Genomic DNA, 15287 nt, shown 5'->3' on the forward strand with positions numbered 1-15287 from the left:
TAAATAATCAATGGGACAATAGATGGACACGTTAAGGAAAAATCCTCAAAGGATTCACTTAGGTGGACGAATTTCATATACACCTAGCTTTTTAAAAGTGTCTTCTGGATCTGCAGGCATGTCTCCCATAGATGCTAGATAAATGAAGCATCACTAGAAGGCATGCGATCTACTTACGCTCAGAAGGTGCAACTCCACAGATATCCTGGACTCGCCCTGGCCAAATAAGGACTTAATAGATGTTGATATAATTAGCAGTTTATGGTGATTACAAAATGTCCCTGCTGAGTCAGTGAGTGAAGCCAGGATATGGCCTCCCACCACGTTACGGCATGTGGCTGGACACCGTGCACAAAGGAGTCTGCCCTGCCCCTCCTTCCCCTCACTTCAGTACACATTATATTCTACGAAATGCTAAAATGCTACAACTCACATTCAGTCTGTGTTTGTAATGCACCCTCTTCTGTTCCTTCACATATGGCAGTCTGAAACAATTACATAATGAGACATATTATCAGGGCATAACTGTCAAAAATGAAGAGACTGAGCTGTGAATAAATATTACCCACTTATTAGTTGTGCTGCTCTTGTGTTCTCGAATCTATACCTTACTCTTGACTTTCAGATTTTATAATCATACCCCCTGATTGCCCGTGTAACCAAATGATATAGCACTAACGATGTTCAGAAAACTATAAAGTCAAAGGCAAATTAAACTTCAAAGTAGTGTTTCTTATCATCTTTGTGTTGTAGTGTGGTGAAATCTAATGACTATACAAAGCATGTTTTAAAATTCATAAAAATAAAATATATAGGGTAATGAAGGACACCAATTATCTTGAAATACTGTTGAAGAGTCACTGACCCTGCGTTAAGAATGTTGCCCTAATATGACTCACTTTTGATTATTTCATTAAGTTTCTTCCCTCTGAAGTTCCTCTTCTGGACTTTCTATTTTAAATATGAAAATATCAAATTTGGCAGATTCTCTTGCCTCTATTACCCACATAGAGCCATTTGGAAAGACATGTTAACTCTTTCAGAAATGTACCATTTTTCCCCCGAACAGAAGCAATCTCTTCCTCAGGATAGATGCGCCCTTCCAAACACCAGGATGTCAGGAGGTCTCAGTACTCAATGGATGACTCTCCCGTGGAGCTAATTCTGACCTGGATCTACAGGTCGGGTTGCAATTTGTGCATTCCTGTGTATTACTCTCCTTTCTCCCCCCACATTCAAAAAGTCCAGTCTGGCTGCAATGACTGCACATAACGTTGACCAGTAAGCTGCTCGTTTCTTTTATAATAAAGTTGGAAACTTCAGTACTTCATGATTAACAACAAATTGTTGATGAGGAACCTCACAGTACACAAAGGTGGTGAGATTCTGTGGCTGACAATTTTTACTCGGGGATACGTACACTGAGAAGGAAGGACGTTATGCCTTTCAGGTCCCTGTGATGCCATTTTGCATTTATAGTGACAGTACTAACGTGAAAATTTCAATGGCCTAATTAATTGCTTCTCTTAAGCGGAGGTTGGCACTTTTCTCTAAATGTCCAGATAGTGTATATCTTAAGCTCTATGGGCTACATGGTCTCTGTTGCAACCACTCTGCCATTGCAGTATGAAAGCAGACAGACAAAACCTAAATGAAAGAGTGTGGGGGCACCTGGGTGGCTCAGTCGGTTAAGCGGCTGCATTCGGCTCAGGTCATGAGCCTAGGGTCCTGGGATTAAGCCCCGCATTGCGTTCCCTGCGCAACTGGGGAGTCTACTTCTCTCCCTGCCCCTCCCCCACCCAGCTTGTGTGTGTATGCGCGCACGCTCTCTCTCTCTTTCTCTATCTCTCTGAAATAAAATCTTTAAAAAAAAAAAAGAATGTGGCTGTGCTACTATGAACTAAACTATGAACACTCGATTTTAATTTCATATAATCTTCCGATGTCACAGTTTATTATTTTTAAATTCTTTCCACTTTGTAAATGTGTAAAAACCATTCTTAACTAGCAACCCATACAAAAACAAGCAGCCAGCCAGACTTGGTCCATGGGCTGTAGTTTGCCACTCCAATTCTTATGTATGAAATTGTAGGCAGGTAGCAAACCAATTAAGCAGGTTCATGGGATTGGTTATGACATCCCAATGGGACCTGCATGTAAAATAATTTTAGCTAGAATATGAAGTGAGGAAGTCTTTGATGTTTTTAGATGATACTACATATAGAAACGAAATTTGAAATTATATAGATGGAAACTATCTTTGTCTGAAATCAATCAAGATCCGGCTCTCAAAGGCAATATGTAAGAAGCATCAGTTTTACACAGACAGTGCAGACTATTATATTTAAAAATGTGGAAGTGTTATGGAAGTAAATTTGTGCTGCACAAATTTAGGGTTTCTTTTTATTTTTTTTCCTGAACACCTAATTAAAAGAATATGGTACTAATTTACCTTTACTGGAGTTAGTAAACATTCCACTATTTCTGGGCAGTTCTTTTTGTTATCAAGAACATGAAAATTTGAAAGCCTCTCTTCTAAATCTGTAAGAAATATCTTCATTACTGATTATTAATGGTAGAGACTGATATTCAGGGCATTTTTTGCAGGGAGAAAAACAAAGACAAATTAAAAGAAAGAAAAAAAATCAGAAGGAGGGTGGTAGACAGCAGCAATATGGTGTGGGTATAGACAATCCCTGTGATTCATGGAAAAGTTAGGGCTCACAGATTAACTGTCATGAGAAAGTGTTTTATTTCTTGTAGAATAGTTCCCATCAACCTGATCATTACAAGAGTAGCACAAAATTTCCCCTATTTAGGAATGAGGCAGTCGCAAAATATGTAATACTTTATATGAACTTCAATGTTGTTGTTGTTGTTGTTGTTGTTTTATAAATATCACCAGACACACATCTGGGGTTTTAGTGCTTGCCACAGTGTAGTTTTCTGGTTGACATATATCTAAGAAATGCGTATATTAACACCCAGACTATAGAGCCAAGTACATTTTAGTGCGGGCTACAGCTGAAAGAATATGTTTCCATTCCTTGTCCATCTGTTCTTGGCAACATAAATTTAAACTAGAAACACAGAATAAGTTTCATGAGAAATAAGTTTAAATAGGGTTTAGAACAGCAAGGTGAATGCTCTAAGTTATTGTGACTTGTTAACATTTGATTTCGTAGGGACGCCTGGGTGGCACAGTGGTTAAGCGTCTGCCTTCGGCTCAGGGCGTGATCCCAGCGTTATGGGATCGAGCCCCACATCAGGCTCCTCCGCTATGAGCCTGCTTCTTCCTCTCCCACTCCCCCTGCTTGTGTTCCCTCTCTCACTGGCTGTCTCTATCTCTGTCGAATAAATAAATAAAATCTTTAAAAAAAAAATCATTTGATTTCGTAGCTAGATTGTTGTGTTGACGTGGAGAAATCTCATGCTGCAGCTGTAGCTTCAAGTTTAAATTTTTTTTTTTTTTTTATCAGCTCATTCTAAAAAATACAGTGGCTTGGTCACACTTTCTGTTTTAAGGGCTTATAGTCGCCAAGGATCATGAGCCTAACAAATTTTGAGAGTTCAGAGTGCTTATTGGCCATACACTTCAACTACACTAAAAATGCATCATCTACGTTTGTGGGCTCTGTGCTGAAATGGATTCATTAGTGGGGAATGAGGGTTTTCCATACAAAATGGAGTCCAGACAAAACACACTTGCTTGATTTTCTGCAAGTCCAGCTTCAGCTATGACCAGCTATTATGTTATTATCTTGTAAAATCATCATGCCCTCCCACTCCACACTAAAATCTCCAGCTTTTTCTGCTACTAAATTAATATTAAACTGTTTATTTGCATTTGAAAATAAATACATGAGAATACTAAAATATAAAAGGGCCATATATATGCACCTAGAATTTTGCCTCCCTCTCAAGGGTCCGGGCACTCTAAGCTAAACAGGTATGCTGTGTGGAGGCTGTGTGTCAGGGCTGGGCTCTGTGGGATTCCTCTCATGTGAGGGCAACCTTTGCTTCTGGCTGAGCAGAAGTCTTCAGGTTGGGAAGGGACCTTGAAGCTCACACAATCCAGCCTCTTTCTCTAGACAAGAAGCATTTATATAATTTTTAAGTCTCTTTTTCTTATATGGTTGATTTATCAAATATAGTGGTTATGTGTTGAAGTCATTGGGTTTGAAATTTGGCTCTGTGACTTCCTAGGTATGTTAATACAAATACATTAGTTAACTTCTCTAGTGTTCTCTCTGTAAAGGGAATAATCCTACTTACCTTCAATTGGTTTTAAAGGGAGGCAAATGAGGTGATAAAGTGATTAGTCCAGTAAACATTCATCAAGCAAGAGCTATTATTATTAGCCTCTTTCTACTGTCCTCTGTTAGAAAAAATAATTGCACTGTGCTGATTTTCTAGGTGGCTCCCAAGTAGTATTTTAGTAGCATATTTCTTATCATCAGAAAAACATCTCAAGAAACGAATACTGTTTCTTTAACTTCTGCACAAAGCTACCTATGACTATGGACAAGTCACCTGATGATTTAGAGACTCAATCTTCTTATCTTTAAAATGAGAAACTTTAATTCCATGAGCTCTAGGGTCTTTTGTTCGAGTAGTTTAACAAAATCATGTTTGACAGCATATCCTCATACTTTATTTATAGTGTTGAAATGTGTGTATGCTGCCAAATGTATAAACGTTCCATCTATACGTGTGGAATAACATTAAGTTTATTGATGTTAAAAACTACTGGTATATTTTTTGGCATTATTTGGCTCCGAATTCATTCTTCCCATTTTGTTTTAGATCAAGCTGACAGCAGATCTTTTCCCACAGCACCTCGAGGTTTAGTTAAACTGAGAGCTTTAGACGTAGGCCATCTTTTCATTACTTTCAGAATCCAAGGCAAGCTTTCTTGGTCAAGTAATTTTCGTTTTTCATCTTCATAATAACTAGTGGCATTAAATTGTGCACATATGGATCTCCACTGGAACTGACGAGGCTTCTGTTCTCTTTCAGATCTGAGTGATCAGCTGCTGGAGGTGGTTGGCTTGGAAGGAGCCATGGAGATGGGACAAATCTACACGGGACTGAAAAGTGCTGGGCGGCGGCTGGCGCAGTGTTCCTCTGTGGTCATCAGGTAGTTGTTTCTCTATAATTGACAAAGGGGGTTGACATGGGATAAGTACAACCGAATTGAAAGTATGCAGGACTCTGATAACAATATTTGTCTTATTTGTGCCTCAAATTATCAGTAACTAGGGGCGCCTGGGTGGCACAGCGGTTAAGCGTCTGCCTTTGGCTCAGGGCGTGATCCCAGCGTTATGGGATCGAGCCCCACATCAGGCTCCTCCGCTATGAGCCTGCTTCTTCCTCTCCCACTCCCCCTGCTTATGTTCCCTCTCTCGCTGGCTGTCTCTATCTCTGTCAAATAAATAAAATCTTTAAAAAAAAAATTATCAGTAACTAATACTGATACATTTCCATGAAATGGAAACTGGCAGATTTTACAGAGTTTTAGTTAGCTGTTACTTACCAGGTTTATTGAAATTTGATGTTCTCTTGTTCAGACCATGGATACAATTCTAACATACAAACCTCATCCCCTCCCAAATGGTTCCCACATGGTTTAGTTTGCTGAAGCATGGAAGGATCTACTGGGTATGTTGCCCAATGAAAACACTGTTGAGGCACCATTAACTTAAATTCTTTCATGGACTAAAGTACACCATTGTTTCTATAAAATTAAATTATCAACTTATTATAAAGTAAGATTTTATATGTATTAAATGTAAACCTTTTTAAGAAACACTTCTCCAGAATTTTACCTTTAGGGAAAAAAAAGCCTACTTTGACCCTATGGTGAAACTTTGGATTATAGCACAGATATAATTGGTATTATTTGTGTGAAAATGTTGCTCCTGGAAAATCTGAGACACCGAACACCTTTCCTTCAGGTTTGCAATATAGGTTTTCATGAAAACAAGGGAGGCTCTTTTGGCTATAGGAATTCTGATTATATCATTAAACATAACCCCCCCTAAAAAAAATAAATAAAAATAAAAATAATTTAAAAAATAAAAAACCATAAACCCTTCATTTTTCTTTTGGCATCCATAATTTTTTCATATCATCACATTTACCAGGAAGCTCTTAATATTCCTGTGATGAGGGTACCTTTCAGGATACTCATTCATAGTCAAGAATTGAAGTCCCTTTCAGAAGAGATCAATTTAGAGCCAGCTTTTACCATATTTGCATTCCCTGGTCTCATCATCTTATATTTTACATATAGTCTGTTGTGTAAAGTATTTCAGTGTTATACTTAAAATGAAATATTTTCCCCCAGGACTAGCAAGTCTCTGCCAATGCAGATCGATGGGGAACCATGGATGCAGACCCCATGCACAGTGAGTACAGAGTTGAAAGGCTATGTCACTTCATTTTTCTTTCCAGGTGTCATGTACTTCTATAACTAACTAATCACATACTCCTGTAACTAAACCACAATACCTAAGCTTTTGATCTATCACCGAGGACCTTTTTTTTTTTTCATTATTGATGTGACAGAGCTATTGCATTCAGGTTTGGGGCATTATATGCCCTTGGCAATGATTTAACTTTTGAATGTTTGTGTTAGTCTAGGTACAGCTTTTAGATACCATAGATCAATTATAAACTCTGGAACTAAACAAATGAATAAAAATTTTTAAATATCTTTCTTATACTTGTTTCAGAACACCTTATGAGAAAATTATTTATGGGGCCTTCAGACATAAATGTCCCTGAATTATTACCCATCTGTTCTTTTACCTCCACTTGGGCATCTGAGAGCATCCCTCTCTGTAGAAAACTCCCCCGATCATTGCATTCTCCAGAATGAGATATTATTTAAGTCAGACATTTAGACCCCCCAAAATTCCAGTTCCCATTTATATAGTGAATCATCTGATTAAAATGTTAAAAGTTCACCTTGACTGCTTTGTGGAGAATGGATTATACTGAGTAGCCCCTGGGACAGAGTCTATCAGAGCAGTCTGGGCTTGGGCATGGATAGTGACAGGAAAGTGGATAGATCTGTGCTCTATTCTGGAATGGAACAAAAAGAATTTGCTGTTGAGTTCCTTTGGGGCTGAGAGAAAGCGATGAATCCAGGTTAGCTCTGACATTTGAATGATGATGCATTTACTCCGTAGTTAAGATTGGGAGGACAACCAATTAGGGAGTGAGAGGGGAGGTCTTAGTCTTAGACTGGTATGAGCCTTGTGCTAAGTGCTGCTGTTACATGTAAGGTTTTTTTTAGTTGAGATAGAGTTGACATACAAGATTATATTAGTATTTATTAAATATTTACATAAACATTAAATAATGGATCTCATCATTTTTCAGATGGAGAAAACATAACTTACTAAAGGTCAGATATGTAGCAGAAATGGAACTCAAACCCAGGACTCTTTGATTAAGGCCCCTTCTCTTAACCACTAGTTGAAACAAATTTAGCTACAGATTCGGAACAGTACAGCTTAGCATATAAAAGGGAAGTTTTAATTATACCTTTCCAGTGGTTTTAGACTAAAGTTATTGGCTTCCTCTTTGTGTACAGCAGATAAATACCACCTTTTGTTTATTCCTGGTATGTTCTTTTTAGCCACTTTGAACCCCAAGTTTGTGAACCTGTTAATTCTCTAATAATAATGAAAACAGACTTGTTTAAAAAATCTCTGTTGATTGGCTACTTCCTCTGCTTTCTGCCATCTTTGTACTTGGTTCCAAATACCCTTTAAAGAATCCCTGTTCTCCCTTCACCAGCATGTAGACATCTGCATCTTGTCTGTTACTCTTCACGCTCCCAATGACACTTCTGAGTTCACGTTTATATCACACCGATGTTGAAGGTGTTGTTACTTTGCTACAAGTGATGGTAGCGGTGGTGGTGGTGATGTGCCAAGGCGCTGGTGATGTATGGTGCCGCTGGTGGTTGGGATGAACTGGTGGAGGTGCTATCAGTGATGCTGGTGATGGTGGTGGTGATGGTGGTTGTGATGCATGATGATGGTGGTGGGGGTAGTGGCAGTATTGTCTTTAGTGAAAGGTCAGTTTTCGTCAGCTTGTTCACAAGATAATAAATGAAAAACAGTGAAACACCAGACACCTTCCACAAGGACTCTGTATTTTTTGGATTCTTTTCGGGGAGAAAGGAGGTTTCGGCCTTACTGCATGTTTTAAACCCAGAAGGATTAATGGTAGTAATAATATCTAACATGTAGTAAGCTTTAGTTTGTGTCATGTACGGTTTGAGACACTTGACCTGTATTGACACATTTAATTTTCACAAAAACCCTATGATTAGTTTCCCTTTAAGGACAACACAACTGAAGCAGATAAAGGTCAAATAGTTTGCCTGACTCACACAGATGAAAATGGCGGGGTAGAAATTAAAACACAAGTAGTCTGGCCCCACAGTTACTGCCCACCATGGATCTCAACCTGTGAAGACCCCGGGCCATTGTCGTGACTCCCCTGCTGGAGTGTGACTCCTGGTAAATCACTTGCTGCCTTTCTCCATCTTTATAAAGTCTATGTCCGTGAAAATCTAGGGTCTTAGAATAATTTTTAGCGTATTTTACACAAGCACCTCTAAAGATACTTCTGTTAACTTACCTTTCAATTAGTAACAGGATATCTATACAATTGTTAAATTAATAGTAATTTCATATAACTTACATTTAATTTTCTCTCCTTTAAACTCTCTTATTCTTTTAAAACATTTATTCCAGTCTATAGTGGGCCAAGAGCTGTACTAGACTATGGCTCATTATTGTCATTTCACATTCTGGCATACTCTACTTTTCCTAGAACCACATGGAGTTCTGAACTCTAAATTTCACTTTAAATGAAGAGAGTATTTAGTCTTCATAGCATTGGTATGGTATAGCCAAAGAATGTTGTTTGTTTCAATTGAATAACAAAATGTTGTTTCATACAGAATATCAGAGTTGATAGAATGTTAAAATTCTGTGCTGAATTTAAATATCCATTAGCAGGGTGCCTGGGTGGCTCAGTCGTTAAGCGTCTGCCTTCAGCTCAGGGTGTGATCCCGGCGTTCTGGGATCGAGCCCCACATCGGGCTCCTCTGCTGGAAGCCTGCTTCTTCCTCTCCCACTCCCCCTGCTTGTGTTCCCTCTCTCGCTGGCTGTCTCTGTCAAATAAATAAATAAAATATTTAAAAAAAATAAAATAAAAAAAAATATCCGTTAGCTGGTATCTAATTTATGAAGGAATTGCTTTAGATATAATGTTACAGCACAGCAGAAGTTCTGTTTTTCTGTAAGTAGAATATATAAAATGGAAAGGCAGGTAATAAATGGGTCTTGATTCTTACATCAAATGACAATTTTTTTGAATAATCAAAGTAATATAAGTTCTAGAGATCAGTAGTGGTGATGGTTGCACAACAAAATAAATGTACTTAATGCCATTAAGCTGTATACTTAAGAATGGTGAAAATGTTAAATTTTCTGTTACTTATATTTTACCACAATAAAAAGAAAATTGAAAAAAAAAAAAAAAACCTAAGGTAATCTTTACTTAGACATCTCGCCAATCCAGAGTTAAAATATCAGGAAAAGCAAAACCAAAGAGCTTAAAACTTCCAATATATACTTAATAATTACATTTATGACCTTTTAAATTATCTCACTATAGTGTAGTCAATAGAAATGTGTCAAGTACTGGTATATTCACAGTTTCATAACAGTCACTGAATTAACAGAGAATGGATTTTAGCCATATAACTATTGGCCATGTTAACAAGCATATCAATCTAAAGAGTCAGTTAATTCCAGAAGACTTTATATTGAAATAGTTTAAGAAGATACTTTCTTTAGGCTGGACTCCAGAGCCTAATCATTTTCCCCTTTTTGTCTTCTTCCCCCGCAATCCTTCTTCCTGAAAATGTCAAACATACTGATTCTGTTACCAATATGTTTCTATCATGGGGAAGAAAAAAAAAAAGAGCATCTTGGGGAGGAGGGAAGAGAAGAGAACAGTAAGATATGGGTTGTCATAAACTAGGTAAGATTTCACTTTATATCCATTGATTACAAGTGGTGGGTGCCCAGTAAAGTTCTGTGAAGTTACGAGTGACCTTACTAAGCCTCAGATTCAGTATACCTAAAATGGACTCATCACCTGCTTCCCTCCTTCCTCCCCACAAACAAATACTGCCTTCTTACATTCTAAAATGCTTGTTCCTCCCTTTACCATACCGAGTTAGTAAAACCATTATGTACCCAGTGTTTCCTAAGCTAGGAATCTGAGAACCATTCTGAACTTCTCTGCATACCCTCAAATTCAAATACCACACCCACCTAACAATATGACATATTTCTGGAATCTTCTCCTTTCTTCCATCCCCATGACCACTGTCCTAGATTTGGCCCATTTCATTTCTCTCACACTCCTGGCAATAACCACATCAATCTTTCCCCATCTCTGTTTTTTTCCCATTTAAATCCTTTCTTTACCATTCTACCAGAATGATCATGATAAAATACTAAACTCACCATGATACTCTTCTACTTAAAATCACTAATTTCTTTCTGATAAAATATAATTTGAATCAGGCTTCCTCTTTCACCAATATCCTCCCTTACTTCTTTTTAATCTCTTCATATACTTCCCTTGTGTCCAAACAAGCTTTTCTTCTTCTTTAGTTGAGTTCACAACTTAGCGTGAGACTCAGTTCATGCTGCCCCTCCTCTATAAAGCCCTCCCAGAGTGTCACCACTTCCTCCACCCTATCCCTGACCCCAGCTAGGCTGAAAGCCCAGCCTCAGTGCATCATAGCTTTATGAAAGTACTAATGGTATTACATTGAAATTATCAGCTTATCGGACTCCTTGATAGATGTAAGCTTATTGGGTCACGCACCATGATCTTGATCTTCTTTATATCCTCCGAGCATAGCACAGTGCCTTACACATAATTACACTGCCAATGCCAAGTGCATTTTGAGTTTGTGAATTTCCTAAATACTTCTTGAGAGGTAGTATAACAATTTTAAAAAATGCTTTCTACTAAACCTTCTTTCACTGAACATAATGTAGGTTGGCTAGCAATTCATTCACATATTTTCCATATATAAATACATGTAAAAGTTATTTTGAGTTATATTTATTCATTTCATTCTCAAAGCAAAGAATTTTAATGTATCAAAAAAGAAATACATCCTTAACCTTCAAAACTTTAATCTTTCTGTGTCTTGGTATGGTACAGTTAAATTTCTTTGGGCCACTTCTCTCTGCATTATCAATTATATTTATTTTACACATTATATAGACTGCATTCTGTTAATACTTTGAAATATTAATAGTCATGTATTAGTTATTACTTGTGATACTTTTATGAAAATAATGCCAAAGAGGTTGCAATGCAGTACTACTCTGGGTGCTTCACCTATGATTAAGATGAAGGAAATTCTTGAAACTTTCCTCTGCAGGTCATAAGCTAAATGGTGAAATGACCACAGATAATATATAAAGACTCCTCAAAAGGGTAGCTGAAGTCAAGGCAACTTCTGGAAAGCATTTACATGTGTTTTGGTCTCTCTTTGCTCTTTTTATTTACCTCTTAGCACCCTGAACCCACTTGCCCAATCTCAGCTTCCAAAGTTGAATACCTTCAACACACAGCTCTGTCCTGACCAGGTACCCAGCCAATTCCTGCCAAGTCTGGTTGTCTTGCTGCCCTAGGCTCTATCCCTCCGTTTTCTGGGGCAGACACTTGGTCATCTAGTGCCGTAAGAGCAGTTGTCTCCTCCTGTCCCATTTCTACTGTGTAGGCCATTCTATGAGATGCTGTTTTCTGACTTGAATGCCAGTTTTTTCCCCTTGGCATTAGCATCTACTTGACTCAGATGCTGGCTACTTGCCTAGCCTTTGCTTTCACCCTCGCTTAAGAAGACTGGATCTTTTTCCTATTGCTGTAGATGCTGCAGTTATCTGGAGTTTATCTTAATTTTGACTTATTTTTGCAAAGAGAATCTATCCAGCACAACTTTAAAATGCAAAGACTTTAAAAAGAGGCACAGTGTTCTGTTGTCCGTTAAATTTTTATTTATGTGTTTGTCGTTGTAATCATTAAAAATAATCATAATTAGAAGTACTGTTTAATCTGAAATCATTTGCTAAATGCAAGTTAATCTCAGACCATTAAGACAGAAAATGAAAAATTTTATAAACTGAATTTTTCCAGTCCCAGAAGTCTAGTGTCAACTAGATGAAAGCTGATAGAATTTTCAAGACATTTAGATGTTCCATATATGCTCAGTGGAATCCGTGGTAGCAATGCCTAACATTTACTGAGTGCTTGCCACGAACCAGTTTCTGTTCTGTATGTTTATATTTATTAGTTATTTAATCCTCACAAAAACCCTAAGACGTTAGTAAGGTTATTACAATCTCCATATTATACATTAAAAACAAACAAACAAACTCGAATGACCCAGATAAATCAAGCAAGTTTTCCAAGGCCACACAGTAAGAGGTAGAGCAAGCTACTGGCCTCTAATGCCTTTTTTCTTAATTATGATGCTTTGCTCACCTCACTCAGTCACTCTTTAGTCCCTTAATGTAGCTCTAATCTTAGTAATCAGTTACAACTCTGTCATTTATAACAGAATCCAAATTGTTTTCAGCTTATTTACATTTTTCTCTTTAATATATTATTTTTTGCTTCCCAGTATAGCCAAGGCAATCCATCACATTGCTGCCAGAATTACTACTGAATGACAATGATCATTTTACTCCTGGATGTCAAAGTTCAGTGCCTCTGTTTTCACACAGAATAAGGTTTAGAATCCTTGCAATGGCATTAAATAATTCTCCCAAGGCTGCCATGCTGCATAGGGACCACCTTCCCCAAGCTTTCTACTCATACCTATTAATTTTGTGCCTAAAATCTCCATTTCCTGTTTTGTGTTTTAGTAATAAACTCATTCTTCTGGCCTCCAAGCAGCCTACCAACAAATCTGTGGTGTCTTCCAGCAATTCGGTAGGACCCATGGTTGACATTTCTTTCACTGAACCTGTGGGTTATTATTTTGACATATTTATTTTTCTTTTTATTCAGATTGCCTGAATTAATTATCCTGTCCTGTTGGGATATATGTATTTTTATAATTTACTACAAAATCTTTCTGAAAGGCAATGAGATATAAATACATATAAACTAAAAATAAAATGCCTTCTTTCAAAGCCAAGCTTAGCAGCAATTTCCTCATGAAGCCTTTTTAACTCCCCATCTGTCTGAAATATTTGCCTTATCCTTTGTAGTTCTGGGGCTCTCTACTGATATCTTCTTAATGCCATCGCAATGCACAGTCTTGTATTTCCACTATGCATGTACATATCCAGCTCTTCTGACTTGATTGTAAGCATTTTAAGATTCATCCTTCCTTCCCCTTCTTATCTCTCACAGTGTCTTTTACATAATGTGGTTTCTGATGAGATACCCTCAGTCATTTGAGTCACCGCTTCACAACGTGTAATGCATCGTCTTCTCAGGCTGCTTTCAAGATTGTTTCTTTGTCTTTAGTTTTCAGTAGTTTGATTTTGATGCGTCTGGGCATGGATTTCTTTGGGCTCATTCTGTTTTAGTTTCTCTGAGCTTCGTGGATCTTTAGGTTTATGACTTTGCCAAGTTAGAAAGTTTTTAGCCATTATTTCTTCAGATATTAATGTAAGCCCCACAATCTCTCCTTTCCTTCTGAAATTCTGAGGGCCTGTTTTACATACTTGTAAAACTTATCTTGTAGGTCTGAGTCTGATATATACATACTTATCTTGTAGATCTGAGTCTGATATATCTTTTCTTTCCTCTTTGTTCTTTCTGTTGTTCATACCAGATAAAGTTTATTCATCTATATTCAAGTTCACTGACTTTTTCCTCTTTTATCTCCCTTCTGTTCTTGAGCCCATCCAAGTAATTTTTGTTTTACTTCAGTCATTGTATTTTTCACTTGTAAAATTTCTAACTGGTTCCTTTTCTTAATAATCCTCTATTTCTCAGCTGATAGCTTCTATCTTTCCTTTCAAGAGTATCTCTCATTACGTCTTGGAGCATGGTTTAGTAGCTGCTCTAAGGTCCTGTGCGGTAACTCGGACACTCGGATCATCTCAGGCTTTGCAGCATTGGCTGTCTTTCCCCTTGTGCGTTTTTGAGATTTTCCCGGATCATCCTATGTTGAGAAATTTTGAGTTCTATGCTGAACATTTTAAATATCATGTTAAGAAACTCTGGGTTTTATTTAATTCTTATGGGAAATGTTGATTTGTCATTGTTGTTGCTATTTTAGCAGGTCATTGATCCATTTAGGTTCAGGTCACAAATCCTGAGCTGCTTCCTGTGAGTCGTGTTTCTAATGTTGGTTCAACTTTCAAAGTCTTTGCAGTGTTATTCAGATTCAGTCTACATGTACAAGATCTATAGACTGGTATGGAACCTGGATGGTGGTCCACCCCCTATTTTGGTTCTTTAAGTTGTCAGTATACTTCTTAAGGACAAATCTATGCATACACAGCTCAGGGGTGAACTCAGGAGATTGTATGCAACTTGAAGGAACAGCTTTTTCGTGCTCTCCCTCTCTTCCAAGATCTCTGGCTAGGAGGAGAGAGAAGAAAGAAAGAAAACTCATCACTGGTTCAGTGGCACTTTAGGCTCTGATTCCCTTCGCCAGTCTACCTGCTGTCATCTGCTTTCAGCATCCTCGGATGGCTGTTCTATATATTCTATGTAGGATTCGTAGTTGCCATTCGTGGGAGAGACAGGCTGGAGTTTGCTTACTGATTGACTAGAACTGAAACTGTCACCACTGCCTTAGACGTTATTGTGTATGGCTATGGCTATTTTGAGATCTGTCTGAATTGTCCCCATCAGGTTGGCATATTTTTAGTCAGAGTGCTTATCTGCCAACTTGGAGACTTCACAGCATAATCCCTATTTCTTAAAAAAAAAAAAAAAAAAAAAAAAAAAAAAGCTAGGTAAGTCTAAGAAATGCACTAAACCTTGAATTTTAAATCTTATTCATTGAGAAAACATCATAAATAATTTTTCCATTCTGGTGTCCTGCATTTAAGTAATTAAGACAGCACTTACCTTGTTTGATTGAAAATAATGGATCAAAAAGGTATAGTTTTTCTACTCACCTGTAAGGATAAAGTTTTAGGTGTTTCTCTAGCCTAGTAGTAATGTGGATGACTACATGAGATATGTTTTTTAGATTACTT

The 15287-nt window shown here is 37.6% G+C and overlaps 1 protein-coding gene across 6 annotated transcripts in view; it reads left to right on the forward strand.

The window, feature by feature from the left end:
* DGKB (diacylglycerol kinase beta) overlaps positions 1-15287 on the forward strand; it is a 682497-nt gene that overhangs the window by 641782 nt on the left and 25428 nt on the right. For all 6 annotated transcript variants that reach the window (XM_087861011.1, XM_087861009.1, XM_087861012.1 and 3 more), the window contains 2 exons: positions 5020-5140; positions 6350-6410. In XM_087861011.1, the coding sequence (XP_087717137.1) occupies positions 5020-5140; positions 6350-6410 (182 nt within the window). The remainder of the gene's footprint in view (positions 1-5019; positions 5141-6349; positions 6411-15287) is intronic.

The sequence above is a fragment of the Ursus americanus genome, chromosome 3 (genome assembly GCF_024610735.1).
Source record: "Ursus americanus isolate L20-20 chromosome 3, mUrsAme1.1.p, whole genome shotgun sequence".
NCBI lineage: Eukaryota > Metazoa > Chordata > Mammalia > Carnivora > Ursidae > Ursus > Ursus americanus.